Source organism: Mustela nivalis, assembly GCF_964662115.1.
Source record: "Mustela nivalis genome assembly, chromosome: 10".
NCBI classification, from domain to species: Eukaryota; Metazoa; Chordata; class Mammalia; order Carnivora; family Mustelidae; genus Mustela; species Mustela nivalis.
Genome location: NC_139029.1, coordinates 77,564,000 through 77,581,652, shown reverse-complemented (window position 1 = coordinate 77,581,652; position 17,653 = coordinate 77,564,000). Strand labels below are relative to the sequence as shown.

Sequence of the window (17,653 nt, the reverse complement as noted above, 5' to 3'; positions counted from 1 at the left end):
GCCACTTCCCTAGTGAAACATACACTCAAATGGGGAAGAGTAATGTGAAAGAAACAATTATCTTTAAGTGATGTGTACTATGAAAGGGAGACAAAAGGCGGGAAGCATAATTTTCCCCAAACGTTCTCCCCTCCAATATCCTCAGCTGATTTGGGCTTAGCCAATCTTGAAAATTACGTTGTGGAATCTGTGTTCATAAAACTAAGATCAGCCTGGGCAGAGTGTAAGTGCTGCTGGGCAGGGAAGTTAGAGAAGGGCCCATTGTACTGATGGCCACCTGCTCTAGTGGGAGTCTCCGTTTAACATTCTTTTCTTCATGAGCATTTAAGAAATTCTTATCAGTATAATAGGGTTGAAAATGATGGAGAATGTGAAAAAAAGTCCCCAAAGCATATCAACACTCCTCCGTCTATGTGGGAGTTCCAAAATGTTTCTTGCCTGGCTAGATAGCAAGTGTAAGCATTTGTGAACTAGGTTGTAGCAGATGGCTCCGTTTATATTAACTGATACTAGACCATTTGACCCCAGAAAAGCCCCTTCATCTCCAAGTGCTTTGCTTAAATGAACAACATAATAATGATAATAACCCCTTACAAGACTGTCATAAGACCTACTGTTGTCGAAGCAATTTGAGATTCCAAGTTTATTATTGAAGCCTAGACTGTGATTATAGACATGACTCACAGTGTGGATCCTACACAGCACCCAAGAGTTTCAGAGGGCAAGTGTTGGCATGTGGACAAAGAAAAGGGATGACAGGTAAACATCACTTATTGAAGTAGGGGAACTGTTTTCAGTCTCACCTGACTGAACCCTAATGCTTTTTTAAATTCCCAAGTGCCTTTGAAAATTACTAGTAAGTGTGTTTGAGGAATAAAAGCGGCACTGTTTTTATTTTGCATATTCCCCTAAAGGAAAGCCAGATGACATGTGGGCGCTGAAACCCTGGTGACTCTGGCAGTCCTCAGCTTAGTTCTCAGCATTACAGATCTGCCTTCAAAGGATGAGTCCAGCAAGGGCCATGGGTACTCATATGGAGAGAAGACTACCAGCCTCTTCTTAGTCTGGTGCAGAATTTAAAGGGTTCTTCCAAGGATGCCTGGGTGACTCAGTTGGTTAAGCACCTGCTTTTGGCTCAGATCAAGATGCCAGGATCCTGGGATCAAACCCTACCTTGGGGGGCCTGCTTCTCCCCCTCCTCCCTGGTGCTGCTACTCTCTTGCTATCTCTGTTTCTCTCTCTCCAATAAATAAATAAAATCTTTTTAAAAAAATTAAAATTAAATAATAAAGTGTTCTTCCAAGAATGGAGACTTCATCTGTCCTGTATTTGCTTGGATTTTAACACACACACACACAGAGGAACCACAAACCACACATTTCAAGGAAATGGAAGAACTCACATTTGGTAAAATTAAGCTAATAAAAAGATAATTCTCTAAATATAAGAAACTAAATTCTAAAAGACTTGACCAAAGAAATTTGCTGTGATCTTGCTTTTCTAGGGCAGAGCCATTCCTCCATCATTTTATTTCCCATTTTTTCGCCAGTATTCCCATCTTGATGGGATAACCGAACCCAAGAACTGGCTTATAAAGAAATACTCCCTACATTTGTCCAAGGACACATTCCCAAGGAATTCAGATAAAGGCGACTAGAAGGAAGATATTAAAATATGTTGGGATTTACTCTTTGATTTTATTTAAGGTTCATTCTAGGCACATTTTAGGCCCTGAATAGATGGCAATAGATTATTTCACAGCTGGATTAAGAACTACTGAGAATATGCATGTTTTCTTTTAAAATGTGGAAGTCAAATGCATATGTGGAGGTCTCCCCATACTTTGGAGCTCTGGCATCAGAGTGATGATGATTCTAGCTGCCTTAAAATAACCTGAAGTCTTTGCCTTGCTCTAGTTCATCCATCGACCAAGTGTTCAAGACTTGCTGTGGGTGGCCAGGCCTCTCATGCAGACTGGTGGTCCAGAGACCTTCACACAGCTGATGAGCGTCCTGTCTGATCTCTTATGTGGCTACCCAGAGGGAGGAGGCTCTCGAGTGTTCTCCTTCAACTGGTATGAAGACAATAACTATAAGGCCTTCCTAGGGATTGACTCCACAAGGAAGGATCCTATCTATTCTTATGACAAAAGAACAAGTAAGTTTTCTGGGTCATATATATAAAACGGCATCTGATGTGAGTGAAGCTGATGGTTTAACACTTCCAGGGAAACCCAGTCCTGGAGTTAAATTGGTCTTGTTGAGGGGCCTTGAGCAGAGAGGATTCCACTCCCAGAAAGTCCGCTTCCCCTTGTGGGAAAGGGGCAGTGCTCATAAAGAATTCTGGATATGAGCCATGGAAAGAACTGAGACCCACTTGGAAAGGGAACAGAGGGGACATTTCTCACTGATCTGATTGAACTAGGGTTAAGTTCTAGAGGAAGGGAAGAAAGATAAATGAGGAGACAACCCAGAGTTGCAAGCAAAGCTCAGGACCCTGGCGAGTAAACATGGCTGTGGGCTGTTTTTACAAACAGTGCAGTGAAAATCTCTGTGTGCTCTACTGAGTTACGTTCCAAATGGTAAGTCCTTGACAAACCATCTTTCCTACCTTTTATTATTTGGGGAGGGGAGGCTTCTGTGGGGTAAAGGAATACAACTAGGTGAACTTTGAGTTAAAAGTTAAAAAGAGGCAGCAAGGCACGCACCAAAAGTAGTTGGACCCTCAGATAGCCCACATGACAAAGAAATTAAGCAGCTATGTGAAGGGAAATTATCGAGGCTGAAGCTGAGATTCCAAGGGGAGGCCTTATTTGGCCTCTTGTCCCTTTCATGTGAGAATGGCATCCGCTCCTTGCTGTAATCCCAGGCAGGCTTCTTAGCCTCCTTCTAAAGCAGAATAAACCACAGGGCAAGCCCTGTTCTTTGTTTCTCTGATGAGGCCCTTATTGAGATGCACTGTGGCATTTTGTTACTTACTAATGATGAGCTTGTTATTGGTGGGGTACAGCCTGTTAATTCAGGTTATTTGTCAAATCCTCCAGCATAGAGTTGAATGAGACATGTGATTTAAACACACTAATGACTATGTTTAGCTCTGAGCAACAGGGGAGTTTCTACAAAATCTGTCCCTTCTCTCCTGGCAGCGACCTTTTGTAATGCATTGATCCAGAGTCTGGAGTCAAACCCTCTCACCAAAATAGCCTGGAGGGCAGCAAAGCCTTTGTTGATGGGAAAAATCCTCTTTACTCCAGATTCTCCGGCAGCACGCAGAATACTGAAGAATGTAAGGTCCCAGCTGGTCTTGTCCTTTTTACCCTGGACCTCCCGGAAGAATGAGAGAGTGGGAGAGAGAGAGCGTGCTAGCGCATGCACTCGCGCCTGCTCCTGCTCACGGCTCATAGGCTCCTGGTAGCAAGCCGTGTGTTTGTGTTGTGCTTACTGGAGTCTTGGGTTCCTCCCCCATCCACATTCATCCTTGGAATGCTTTGTGCCCTTGTCCCTGCCTGGGCCCTCCCTTCTCTACAAAACCTAAGATGAGGTTTTCTTCCCCAGCACCTGAATTTTATCCCTAATGGAAGGGCTCACAGTTCTCTGAAACTTGGCTATCTGTAAGAGACAAAGGCATGAAGGGAGAAAGAGCATTTCCTTACAGGGTGTCCAAATCTAGTTTAAATGAGGCTCTGGGACAATGACATCATCAGTATTACATGTGTCTCTGAGATATTAAGAAACTAGATTCTGGCAGTGTGGAAGTTAGGAAACAGCAGATTGTTCTGGGAAATATCAGTAGACTAGAAAGTAAAGACACTCCTTGAAAAGACTTTCCCAAACACTGAGGGTTTGTGACAGGAGCAGGGAAGGCACAATCAAAACTGCTCTCTCACATTTTTCCTCCCTGTTCTTGTCTCTATATGTCTCTGTCTGGTTTTAGGCCAACTCAACTTTTGAAGAGCTGGAGCGCCTTAGGAAGTTGGTCAAAGCCTGGGAAGAAGTAGGCCCCCAGATCTGGTACTTCTTTGACAAGAGCACACAGATGACCATGATCAGAGTACGGATGGGGGAGGGGAGGAGAAGAGCCAAGAAAGTTCCATAAATTTCCTTTTCTCGGTAAAGGGTTTGATAAGCAGGGGCCTAAGGCGCTAGTTCTGGAGGCACCAAGTGGAGATGCTGACTTTGGGTGGGAAATGTTCTTTGAATTCTGGGGGAAATGTAAAAACTGATCAATGGCTTCCTGCAGTTTCTTGCTCTTTTCAGTTCACTTGAGGGCCTCAGATTCAAAGGGACATCTCCTCAGGTGGCCAGCTCTGTAACTGCAAAAGTAGTTGAGTATGTCTGAAGGCTGTCATTTCCAGCTTTGCAAAACCAGGAGATTAGAGTCCTATATAGCAGAGATAATTAAAAGAGAAAAACAAAAAAACATTAAGAAAGAAAGAAAGAAAGAAAGAAAGCTTCCTATATTACCATTTTCCCTGTCCTTCTTCCCCAGCCACAACATTTACATTTTCCTTCTAGAGAGAACTGTGTATTCAGGGGAAATGGGATATGGATAGGCATGCCTTATCATGGTATAAAACCCACTCACTTTTTAGGGAGGATTAACATCTATCAAATGGCGTGAAAACAAGACCAGAGATCCTGTGGTATTTCTAAATACTACAACTGTCTTGTTTCCTCCCAAGGACACTCTGGAGAACCCAACAGTGAAAGCCTTTTTGAATAATCAGCTTGGTGAGGAAGGTATCACTGTAGAAGCCGTGCTGAACTTCCTGGATAGAGGTCCTCAAGAGAACCAGGCCAATGATGTGGCCAACCTCAACTGGAAAGATGTATTTAACATCACGGATCACACCCTGCGTCTGGCTAGCAGATACCTAGAGGTGAGGCATCTCCTTTTCCTCTGCTAATGAACCAAGAATTCTCACAGCTCCCAAACAAGGTGGATCCTGTTCCCTAATAGCTCATCCACATGTAAAACAGATCCTTTCCACATCTCTGCAGACCGGCTCTCCATGGCTCCCTGACTCCTCCTGGGCTGGTCCCCCTCCCTTGTAGCCTGTGAAGTAGTTGTGTCTGTCCTCCATCCTCTCTTGTCTGCCATAGATTCCATCATCATTGGCCAGAAACCGCAAGTTCTCAGGTCCCACTCCTTGCTGGAAACTCTCACCTCCAGCTTTTACAGGCATAGCATGCTCTGTGTAGCTCAAAATAGATTTGTGTTCTCCTTCTCATAGAACCTGTCTTCCTATAGCATTTCCTACCCTGATCTCTGTCCTCAGCCCTTATTCCAAATTATCAAGTCAAAGACTGTGGGGTCATCCTTAGTTATCTTTCTTCCTCCCCTTCCACACAGCAGCATTATTTATTGAGGATTTCTTTGTGCCACGCTCTGGGCTCTGCTTTCGTACACAGTAGCTCATTTCATCCTTGCAAGAGCTCCATGAAGTGTGCGCTGTTATCTTTCTTATTTTAACAGATGCAGAAGCTGAGGCTTAAAGAGGTTAAATAAGATCCCATTCCATAGCTGTTCTGTGTAGCAGAATACATCCAGATCTGGGTGTGCCTGAATTCAGAGCCTGCCCTTCTGACCCCCCTACTGCCTCTTTCATGTCCGGTCAATGAGGACAGTTATATACCAGTTCCAAAACATGATGGTTTTTCCCATACCATCAAGAGATTCTTCAACAACAGCTGTGTGTCCTGTAGTTCAACTCAATGCTGATGCTACCTGGAGATTGCTTCAGAGCCCCTAGGTTAAGGGCTCAGTCCCATGACACTGGCACCCACCCCCTACTTCTGCTCACAAATTTAGCAGGCAGGTTCCCATGACCCCTTCTTGGATTCAATTAACTTGCTAGAGTGGCTCACAAGACTCAAACATTTTACTCATTAGATCACTGGTTTATTATGAAATGATATAACTCAGGAACAGCCAAATGGGAGAGATACGTAGGGCAAGGGATGAGAAAAGGGTGTGGAGCTTCTGTGTCCTCTCTGGGAATACCACTCTTCCCAGATCTCCACATGTTCACAAACCGGAAGTTCTCCAAACCATATGCCTTTGAGTTTTCATGAAGACTTCATTACTTAGGCATGGTTGAGTAAATCATGGCCATTAGTAACTGAACTCAGCTTCCAGTCCACTCCCCACCTCTCCCCTCCAATCCTATAATCACACAGTTGGCTCCTCTAGCAACCAGTCCTCATCCTTAGGTGAGGTCCAAAAGTCACCTCATCAACATAATAAAGCACACCTTAAGGCTGTTCATCGCTTAGGAAATTTAAAGTGTTTTAGGAGCACCACCAGAAACAGAAAAAGACAAATACATATGTCTTATTATAAATCATAGTATTACACTGAGGTTTGTCTCTCTCCTAAACATGTCTCATCTCCATCTCTTACTTTTAAGGCTCTCTGAGTTCTGGAAGCATTGTTGTCTGTCAGCCTGTTCCAGTGACTTCCTCCTTGGGTTCCAGGGTCCAGGATCTGTTGGCTCAGACATTTCTCCACACTACCACCACACCTACATTTCAAACACGGCAGAGTATATGCAGTCATCACTCTCATGCTAAAAATCTCACCGAGCCAGTCCCCAGGGACCACAAGTGCCTTCCACAGCCACTGCAGCCCACCCGCCCAGCCAGCGCTCACCCACACATCTGCTGCTCTGCTCCACTGACCCTTTTGCCACCCTCAGGCACACCCTAACTGCTCATGATCTCGCTCTTTGCAAATGCTGCCAGTGATTAGAGCTTTTTTGCTTAAACAAAAAAGAGAGTTTATTGATTGATCTAACCTGGAAATTCAGGGGATCTAAGGACTAAATGCCACCATTGTGCACGACCCTTGTGCCCTTCTATCTCATGGTTGTGCTTGCTTCTGCCGGGCTTCGATCTCAGCCAGGCCCTCTCCATTTGGTGGTGTATCAGCTGTTCACAGCCCTCAGTAGTCAGCTCTACCCCCAGAAAATCTGCAGAAAGGAGTGGCTTTCCCATAGCATAAGCTATACTCCTGGACAGTTTTCTGATTGGCCTGACTCTACCTATCTCTGAGTCTCTGTGGGGGGTCATGTACTATGATAGGGAAGTGTGGGTCATACGCTCACCATGAAGTAAGGAAAGCCAAGTTAGCTTAATCTGAATCTCTGGGACAGAGCAGGATTACTGTGAAGTGGGGGAGACTGTTTCCCCCCAAAGAAGAAACATAAGGCAGAAAATCCTGAAATGCCTTTTCCTTCCCCATCTGTTGAGCTTCCATTCATTCGTTCTTTGAGACTCAGCTCTCACATGTCACTTCTGCTTCCACATAAGGTTAGCCATTCACTCTTCCAAGCATTCTCTACTCCATGTGTCCCCATCCCTGGCCATGTCACTACCACCCACCTACTACAGTTATAACATAAGCAGGGCTCTGGGAGAGGGTGTGGATGGGAGAAAAGAGCGCCGTTCTTTTACTCTTGCAGAACGGAGTTCAGTGGTTCTCACAGTGTTTTTGCTGAGTACATCAGTAGTAAAGAATACCTCTTGTCTTTTGTTTGACTTGACATTTGCTTGGTGACATAAAGGTCTCATTTCTTGTAGGATGATTTTTTCCATGTAGCTTATGTTTCATGTAGTACTAGGTACCCAAAAGGTACTTAATATATACCAACTGCTTAGATGGATAAGAATTCAATTTCTAGAATCAGACTGCCTGGGTTCAAATCTCTGCTATTTGTTCTTCAGTTTCTGAATCTGTAAAATGGAGATATTAATAGTACCTAGCTAATAGATTTGATGTGAAAATTAACATCAATTCACAGTTAATTCATGCAAAGTACTTGGAACGATGTTTGGAATATAGTAAGCTCTTTAATATTAACTTTTAACAAAATACAAACCAACCAAAAATACTGTTAGGAGGAGGACAGTGGCATTAGTGAAATCAGACCCAGCCACTGAGCTGTTCCTGGTGCCCCTCTAGGGATTATGAGCAGCTAATTATATCCTGCCTCAGCCACCAAGGCTTCCAAGGGCCTTGCAATCCCATTAACTGAGCCAAGTGCTCCTAAGTAAAAGCCATGGTGGCCACAGGTCAGTGGCCTCCCACAGGGGTTCTGAAGAGGGGTTTTGATGGAGGCAGAAGTCCAGCAGGTGATTATGATGAGGTTTCTGGTCTTCCTGCTCTTGCAGGGGTCAGAGGGAGGAAGAAAGCAAGGGAGTACTGAACTGAAAGAAGAATGTAGGAGGGAAGACAAGGTGATCTTTTGAATCAGACATATAGATATTTGTGTACTGTCTACTGCTTTCTTCTGTTGATTCATTGGCTCCAGATACGCATTGGGAGGTTAGAGAAAAATCAAAGGAGAGGTAGAAAGGGTGCAGAAGTCCACACCACAAGAGCAGTGTTATTTCAAGGGCCATGAACTAGATCACATGCAGTGACCTTATTTTATTGCTCTTCAGTTTTTCAGAAGCATAGAGTGGGACTGAGGCAGGAGAATGCAGGTGAGGTGTGGGCTGGGTTCATGGGTGGAGGGAAGGGACTTGTATCTGAGGCTGATGTGCCCTCTCATGCAACCCTCTTAACTGCCTGCCTGTAGGTGCAATTGTTTTCATTTTACAGAATTAAAAGTGGAGCCTTAAAGACTAACTTGCCCAACAGCACAACAGATAAGTGTGGGATCCAGAATTAGAATCCAGACCTGTCTGGCTCTAATGAGGAAGTTCTTTCCTCCTGTAATATGGGGGGCACATTAGTAGAGGCTCAGTATGTATTGTTTGGATAAATTATAAAATGAGTTGGATGAAGATAACAATTATTTTGTAATACTCTGAATAACACACACTGTTCTGGCTGGGTCTTTTCTTCATGAAACAACTAGATTTAGAGTACGAAACCAAAAAGATTTTGGCTGATTTGGTCATTCATATATTTGCATGCATTGAACCATCTACATCTGAATAAATACCCGTGATCCCTGGTCCCTAGAAGCTCATATCTTATTGGAAGAGTTAAGCATGTTATTAAATAATGCCATATTAATGATCTCTCAGAAGACTACTAGAACAATAATTCAATCAGATGGAATAGAAACAAACTACACAAACCCAATTTCAAGTGTCACACGTCATCTAAGAACTGTCAGTTCTTCCTCCAAATTATCTCTGAAATCCCTGGTTCCTCTCCCTCTCCACGTATGGCCTCTTTACAGAGTTTGGTACCATCTCTCCTAGCTGGTCACTGGACCTCCATTCTCTGCTGCTTCTGCTCAGCTCCCACATTGCCTCCAGCAGGATCTTTCTAAAACCCATCTCGCCATGACATTCCTGTTTAAAGCTCCTTAGTGACATCTGGTTGCTGTAAAGGTGAAGTCACTCTCAGTCTAGCCCCTTCGCAGGTCTTCCACATTGTGTGAGCTGGCATGCTGCGGGGCCTCCAAACTGTGCCAGCAGACTCCTGGCCTCCTGCACCCCTAGCTCCCTTCAGAGCTCGGCTCCTGTATTTCAGGCCTCCCACACCATACTCCTCCATCGTAGCCCTTGATAACTGTTCATACACCTCCCCATCCTGCTAGACCTGAGCCACTTAAGGGCTAAAGCTCTGTCTTACTTATCTTTTGATTTCCCATGTTAGGTTGGTGGAGCTGTAGTGACATAAAGTAGACACCCATGCATGCCAAATTAAGACTGAAAATACATTTATGCTGGGTCTTAAGGACTGAACTTGCTAGCTAAGCAAGGCAGAAAGACAATTTCAGACAGAAGGAGAAACATAAGACCCAGTGCAGAGGTGTGACTGTAACATTAGGGTAGTAGGTGGTAGGTGGGGTTGGGGAGGAGCATTAGGGTCCGGAGATGCGACTAGAAAGGTCAGCTTTACCCTGCAGGCTTTGGGGTGCCATCTCCAGCGCTTGCTTATGGGTTCTGTAATTTGGGGCGACAGTGCTGTTCCACTGCCTGAGAAGTGAAAACGACATATTTTGCTACAGTCCGGGGAGGGCTAACCGCTAGGGCAGAACTGGCTATTTGCAACCTGAGTGTGTTCTCATTCGTCAGTGTCTGACTCTGTTGATCATGAAATATCTTTAATATAGTAACACTGACCTCCCAGGGTTGGTGGAATGATTAAACCAGAAAGCTTTGAGAGCTAGCGTCTTCTGCAGTTACCAGCCAGGTTATTGCGTCTTCCCTAGGACCCAATTAGAGAGAAGCATTACCTGGTGGTGTACATCTTGGCGATCCAAGTTGACTTTTTGTTCCATTATTTATTTATTTTAGAAACAGACGTATTTTAACAGCTGTGCATTTCCTGTCCCTTTGTTTTCAAGTTGTGGTGCATTTCCTCAGTCTTTGTGGTAGAAGGTTTCAGATGTCTGTTTCTCAGTGCCTAGTGTGTTAGATAAAATTTATGGTAGTGCCTTTGGCCTCTGTCTCACCATCCCAAACAACTCAAACAGCTCAAACAACTCAAACAACTCAAAAATATAAAACTATTGTATTTAGTGGCTTTTTCCATGTGGTTGGACATGAATCTTGAGTGTTAGAGCCTAGATCTGCCAGGAAATTCATTCTGGGATGTTTGCCCACATCCACTGGCGTTTTTCAAAAGGAGCCCCAGGTATCTACATTAACACCAGCAGGATCACTTCAGGCCTCCATGGGCATTCATCAGCTGCTTTGTTTTCAGCCTACGTATGGAAATTAAAGATGTAAGAGGCACGATTATAGAGCCAACGTCTCTAAGGGTGCAGCCCCTCCCTTATCCCTGGACTCTCCCCTGATACGTCCTGGGTGTATTAGTCAGAATATGTCAGCACAGGGTGCCATTCTCCTTTGATTATCAAGTTCACACAAAAAGGGAGATTCTTTTTTTCTTTGCCTCCACTGGGCAAGGTTTCCCACTTAATATATAATTTAATTCATCTATTACTTAATGTGTTTGAATTTAGAGTCTGGCAGGTCAGAGTCGAAGAAGGAAGCCTGCTGCTACTGCAGCTTCTCCTCCCAAGGTGGTGGTTGATTTATCCGTGTAAACAAATGACTGCATTCTCAAGAGGTCTTGAGCACAGCTGTCTGCCCCGGAGAGAGCTCGAACCTCTTCCGCTAGGATGAACTCTGCTTCCTGGGGAGTACCAGCAAAACAACAGATGAGGAAATGTAGGACTTGTGTGGACTTCAAATAGCAGTGGCCCTGCCACCAGTATTTAGCTAGAGCAGTTGGGAAAGGAGGAGAACAAGGAAACCTCTTTCTTTTCTGCCTTTTGCTAGCATAGGGCAGGCAGTGGTTCTCTTTCAGATTCTGAACTCCAGTTGGAAAACTTGCTCAGAATTTGCCTCTGAGGCCATAAGACACTGTCTTTTTATTCACTGAAGATGCCCTTTGAATTTTTTCCCATTAGCAGTGCCATCTTTATTTTGTGCCCCCTAAATTAGCCTTCTTATCTACTTATATTATTCTTCCCTAACATCCATGACCAGATGGTTTCTCTCTGAATGGAACCAAACAGCTTTTTTATAGACTCCATGACATCAGCCTTATTAGAACCTACTATGTTTTCATTTGTAAGCTAATCAGACCAGAACAAATATGTCAAAATCCATGACCCTGGCTATGGGTTGAATCATTCATCCTTGCCTCCCAGACACACTCATGCACATACTTACATAAATATATGTGCCTGTTAGCCAAGATTTTAACTCAGAGACCAAAGCAGTTACCACTAGAGAGCAGTTACCACTAGTCCACTTTTTCTGAGGGAGGTGACTTCTCCGTGAGAATGCAAGGGTATATTATGAGTCATACCTCAGAGGATGACCCAGGAACTTCTGAGTTATCTCCAAAGCAGTTTCCATAATTGCTGTGCCTTTACTTCAGGGAGATCTTTTGAGGATGGCATTCTAGATGGTCTTCATAAGCCTTCCTCTGGGTAGAGTTGTCTGACTTTCACTTAATGGCCAATCAGCAGCTAGTGAACACCAGTGGTTTAGGACTTACCTCATCCCTATCCCTACTGTCCAGGTGGGATATGAGACTTTGACTTTAGTCTTTAGCATTGTTCTAACCAGTTGAGATGCTGTAGATCAGCTTGGGATGGTTTGTGTTCCTAGACATATTGTTTGAAGAAAATAACTGCCTTCCTCCCAAACAGCTGTTGCAAATGAAAGGTAATGGGGCAGGGGCTTAAAAGCCATTAGACTTGTTGACTTATAAGATATTTTTCAAAAACAGTAATAAAAATGATATTTGTCAAGTTCTCATTATTTATGAGACAGTTTAATATCCTCCAGAGGAAGGTTGCCCTGTTATGCCTCCTCAGCAAGCTTGGAGTGATCACTAACTGGCCTCATAAAGTGGTGGTGAGGGCTCAAGGGCCCTTGGGCCACGTTGGGTGCATAGTGAGCCTCAAGTAAGCACCAGCTTTTATTCTTACTGGGAGGCACTGGCTGGCCCTTCCCAGACTTCGTCATGTGATTCTTAGAACACACATATGGGGTAGGGTATATCTCAGTTCTGCAGATAAGGAAACAGACCATACAGTTAGAAAACAGCAGAGTAGGGATGGCACTCAGGCTGTCTGTCTCTTCAACTCTACACCATACCACTTTCCAAGATGAGGAAAATAACCCAACTTTGAAAATGAGTCGAGTGTTTCAGGATAGAAATGAGTGTTTGAGAACCTTTTTAAGTTTTGTTTTTTCACAGAGTATCAGGGTACCAATGTAGGGGGACACAGCAGGAAACATGACTATGAATCAGCGGCCTGATAAAACAGCCAGGATGGGGCCCACGTCATTGTGGGGCTCAACAATGTCATTGAAAACATCAGCTGCTTATTCCAGTATGGATTTCCCTTTAAGACATGAAAGGAGAGTTCAAAGAGAATAAGCTCGATGGCTCAGAAAGCCACATTATTAAAATTTATTTGTTTTTGATAGCCTTTTTGCTTCAGTGAAAATTATATTCTCATTAACATTATACCAAAAACTTACTTTTCACTGATTATTCCTAATTCCTAATTCCCTGAATCAGGGTGTACAGGGTTATGTTCGAAATACAGGAGGAAAACTGGATTTCTTGCAGTGATCAAGACTTCTAAAATCAGTTCAATTTAGTAAACACCCACTGAGTCCTTTTCATGAGAAAATACTTCTCCAGAGACCACAATGAACAAGAATGGCCCCTGACTTCCAGGAACTACTGTCTCTAGAGCAGTGATGACCAGCATAGTAACCAGTGGAGTATGGCTTCCTCTTAGAGTAACATGTGGAAACAGCACCACCCTTCAGACTTGACATTTGAAGACATGGATTCAGAGTCTGCTCCTGATCTGTACCGACCTTGGGCAAGGCTGTTTCTCCCTCTGAAGCAAGACATTAGATCATAAAACCTCTCTGACTCCTGTCTAAATGCTCTGTGATGCTGTGAGTGAATTGGTAGAATACTCCATGTGTGTGTCATAACTCACCTCCACTAAAAGAAACCACAAAGAAGAATTTCCATCTCCAAAATAACTTTTTCATTTTAGAAAGTTAATTTCAAATTCACTTTAATTTAAATTCAAATTAAATACTAAAATTCTATATATGCAGACCTAAACTTGCTAAACCGATTTATTTATTTTAAGATTTTATTTTTAAGTAATCTCTACACCCAACATGGGGCTTGAACTCACAACCCCAAAATCATGAGTCCCATGCTCCATCAACTGAGCCAGCCAGGTGTCCCCAAACGGATTCTTTTTTTAAGAATGAGATTCCCCTATTACTCATTTTTGTAGAATAACCTCTCCCCAGAGGAAACTTAAACATGTTTCTTTTTCTTTCCTTCTTTTTTTTAAAGTACCGTAGCAGTTTAGTTTTGATGCGTCCTTGCCCAAGCAGGTTGCCAATTCTCTGTCTCCGCAGTGTGCTATTAAGTACTGACAAATCCTAAGAGCCAGGCCCTTGATCTTCAACTGTGGTGAAAGTCTATATTCCCCACCAAAAAAAAAAAAAAAAAAAAAACCAAACCTAAAACCATGAAATAGCAAACCCTATGTTATTCTGAGGAAGAAATAAACATGTATTAAGGACTTTCGGTGTCATGAGGTACTTAAGTCCTTTATCTCATTAAAGGACTAACCAGCATTAGACTGGGTGAAGTCTGTTTGCATAAGAAGAGCTGGGTAAAGAGAATTTCCTATTTTTCTTGGTTCTATGATATGTGACTACACTTACTGGCATTTTTTAAAGAAATTCCACTTCCATTTAGAATATCGATCTTCTTAGTATGGTGTCTCTTAAGCCTTGGCCCTCTGTTATTTTCTCATTACCTGTGTTCCTCTTTCCCACATCAGCTATAATGTTAACAGTTTCTTTTATTTTCAATCTTTTTATCTAGAAGACTGAGAACATTACCTGGGACCTTCTCTTAGGATATGAAGCCTGAGGTGGGACAGTTTAGTTCCAGAGGCCCAAAGACCAAAGAGGGTGTGGTTTGCAGTCCTTTGTTTTGTTTTGTTTTTAATATTTTATTTATTTATTTGACAGACAGAGATCACAGTGGGCGGAGAGGCAGGCAGAGAGAAAGAGGAGGAAGCAGGCTCCCCGCTGAGCAGAGAGCCCAATGCAGGCTAGATCCCAGGACTCTGGGATCATGACCTGAGCTGAAGGCAGAGGCTTTAACCCACTTTAACCCAGGCGCCCCAGTCCTTTGTTGTTCAGACTCAGCTTCTCAGCACGGGGAGGCTTCTGGCTCACCCTCTGAGGCTGCCTGAGGGGGACTTAGCAGTGAGGGGGTGGGTGAAGGAATTGGGCTTGCTTGCTTTTTACCAGGTTGGCGTGAGCTCAGCCCACTGAAAAGCTCCTTATGACTTGTCCACCTTCCTTGCTTCTCTACTTCTCCTTGTATGAGTTGTGGGATCAAATGAGCTAGGCTTTGACCCTAATCCACCACTTTGGGGAAGTGACTCAGCCTCTTGGAGCCTAAGTTCGCTGGGCTGCAAAGGGAGGATAAATAATAACTGTGCTACCCTATAGGACAGTTGGGAGCACGTGGAGGGTAGTGGAACAGGCTGTATCCGTGCTCCTGATATGGAGAATGGGTTGGGGAGAAGTCGGGACCTCTGGCAGCTGGGGAGGCAATCCAGGGCCAGCCACATGCTAGCTGTATGACCTCTGGCAGTCTCCTATAGCTCAGGTTCCTCTTCAGTAAACTGAGGATTCCAGGTAACGCACAGGCTCTGCATGAGATAATGTATTCCTTTAAGCCTGTATTACAACAGTCTACTAACCAAGCTTCCTGCTTCCCCCCCTGCCTGGACCAGCGATTGTTTAGAAACACAGTTGGATCTCACATGTCCTACCCTTGCTTAAAACCCTCCACTGGTTTCTTAGGGCCTTTTAGAATTTGCCTGGAAAGCTCCTGATTTTAGCATGGAAAGCTTCGTGTCCTAGGAAGCCCCTTGTTGATTGGTTACACTGCAAGTCCAGCAGGGCAACGAGGGGGTCGCCACCCACCTTCCTAGTGCTCACCTCTCGCCGCTCATCTCCGGTTACTTCTGCTTCTCGGCACAGTGCAAAGACCTAAAGAGCATTCAAGAGAAGCATTCTGAGAACATTACCTGACTTTTGCTGATGCCCTGGCCCTGACTTTTGAGACTCTGATTTCATTGTTTGGAGTGGGCCCTGAGAGTAGGTGTCTTTTTAAGGCTCCCCAGTGGTTCTAAGCACAGCCAAGGATGGGAAACTCTGCTCTCTTCTTACAGGTCTCCAGAAACCCCATCTGTTGTTCTCTGGGCTGGAGCTCACCTTCCCCTGCTCTCTTCCCTTGGCTAATTCCTTCTCATCCTCGTTCTCCTCAGGAGTCCCTTCCATCAGGCAGCCCTCCCACACTCCTTCAGGTAGACTTAGCTACTACTGATGGCTCCCAGACCACTCTGGGCTTGCTTTCATCAGAGCCCCGTCATTTTTGCATTATGATTGTTGGTTCCTCCACACCCCTCCCTCATTAGGTCTAGAGTTTCTTTCAGGAAGAGATTTTATCTTTCCTCCTTGTATCCTTGGAGCCAAGTAGGCTCTGGCACATTACAGGCCTTCAGTAAGTATTGGCTGAACAAATTAATCAAGACAAGGCCATCTGACCTCTTGTGAGTTACATTCTAAGAAAGAAACATTGACACAATAACCCTAGTGTATTATAGGAACAAGAGGTTAAGGAAAAACCAGATCCCAGGTAGCCTAATACTTTAACAAATCTATAGATTTATTGGACAACCCCAATATTCAAATTAAAAGAAAATCTTAGTTTTGCTCTTCCGTAGATAATGATTTTAAAGAAGACCTATTAGGAAATTCCTCACCTGCCCACATTACCAGTCAGAGCTGTAACTGGAAATGATTTCTCTGACTAAATCGTTTTGGTTCTCTGTTATTTTCTTTCTTCTTCCTTGCCCTTCCCTCAGCTGGCCACCACTGAGTGTTTGCTGAGAAGCAGGAAGGTTCACTGCTATGACTGCTTCTCTCTCTCTCCCTTTAAAACTCTATCGGCTTGCTTTCTGATCTTCAAAGCAGCCTGTATCCCGCCTGACCCCACTCCCTTGCCTCCCCATCCTGGGGAGTGAGAGCTGGGAGTCTTTTTGTCATTTTGAAGACTTGCATATTTGGACAGCCTCCAACAGCCCTCACTAAATCTGCAGGGGTGAGGGCAAGTTGACATTTGTAAGCCCCCTTTACCCCCAAATCTAGATATAAGGACAGAGTGACACCAGACCTCACAGTGGAGCAAACAGTAAGTTTCTAGATCTCCTTGCATTTGACCCATCCCCCCCCCCCCCCCCCCGGGCATCACCCCTTATCCCCTGCCCTTTTCCTGCAGTTGAGTCTTTGCTGTTGATGTTCTTCAAAGCTCTCAACCTTTGTGATTATCCGTAGTGCTTGATCCTGGATAAGTTTGAAAGCTATGATGATGAAATTCAGCTCACTCAACGAGCCCTGTCTCTGCTGGAAGAAAACAGGTTCTGGGCTGGTGTCGTGTTCCCTGACATGTATCCCTGGACCAGTGCCCTGCCGCCCCACGTGAAGTACAAGATCCGGATGGACATCGATGTGGTGGAGAAAACCAATAAGATCAAAGACAGGTGATGTGTCAGGCAATCTCAAAGACCCTGTGCATCCCAGGAATGTGTGTGGCAAGGAGCAGAGGCTACTCTGGGCTCAGGTCTCCTTTTCCATGTAGGGAGGAAAGGCACAGAAACACTTGGGTATCTGAGAACTAAGCTCACTAACCAGTTGGCACTGTTGGTTGGTAGAACCAGGAGAACTCATTTACCTTGTCATCACGCTCTCAGTTTAGCACTTGTCCCTGGCTGGCCTTTGGGCAATTTGAAGTTGGAAACCTCTAGGTATTGAATTATCTTCATGTAGATGTTCTGCAGATGAGGTTTCTCCAAAGTCACTGGGAAATTACATTTGATACAAAGTGAGGGATTGAGACAGGACTCAGCCTAAAAGTCAGTAAGATTAAGTTAAGAAGAGATAAGATATTTTATAAAGCTGATTGTAGAGTCCTTGAATTAAAGCCATTACAAGTAACAGTGGGCATTATTCATAAATGAGATTTAAACTATGACTAGAAAACAGAATTGATTTGGAACATTTTAGGGGAGAGGTTTCACGAGTGAGTTTCGAGTCCC

General features: G+C 44.1%; 1 protein-coding gene and 1 long non-coding RNA gene across 2 annotated transcripts in view; one reads left to right on the top strand and one right to left on the bottom strand.

The window, feature by feature from the left end:
* Nucleotides 1-17,653, top strand: part of ABCA4 (ATP binding cassette subfamily A member 4) — a gene marked incomplete at its 5' end in the record, with an annotated part of 123,853 nt that overhangs the window by 33,539 nt on the left and 72,661 nt on the right. Inside the window, 5 exons of the mRNA XM_082688820.1 lie at nucleotides 1,917-2,157; nucleotides 3,146-3,285; nucleotides 3,934-4,050; nucleotides 4,682-4,879; nucleotides 16,893-17,098. Coding sequence (XP_082544946.1) covers nucleotides 1,917-2,157; nucleotides 3,146-3,285; nucleotides 3,934-4,050; nucleotides 4,682-4,879; nucleotides 16,893-17,098 — 902 coding nt within the window. The remainder of the gene's footprint in view (nucleotides 1-1,916; nucleotides 2,158-3,145; nucleotides 3,286-3,933; nucleotides 4,051-4,681; nucleotides 4,880-16,892; nucleotides 17,099-17,653) is intronic.
* On the bottom strand, nucleotides 3,679-17,405 carry LOC309843368. The gene is made up of 4 exons (XR_014300100.1): nucleotides 17,290-17,405; nucleotides 15,495-15,545; nucleotides 6,403-6,523; nucleotides 3,679-4,380 (listed from the first exon to the last, which is right to left on the bottom strand). It is a non-coding gene; the product is annotated as an uncharacterized lncRNA (long non-coding RNA).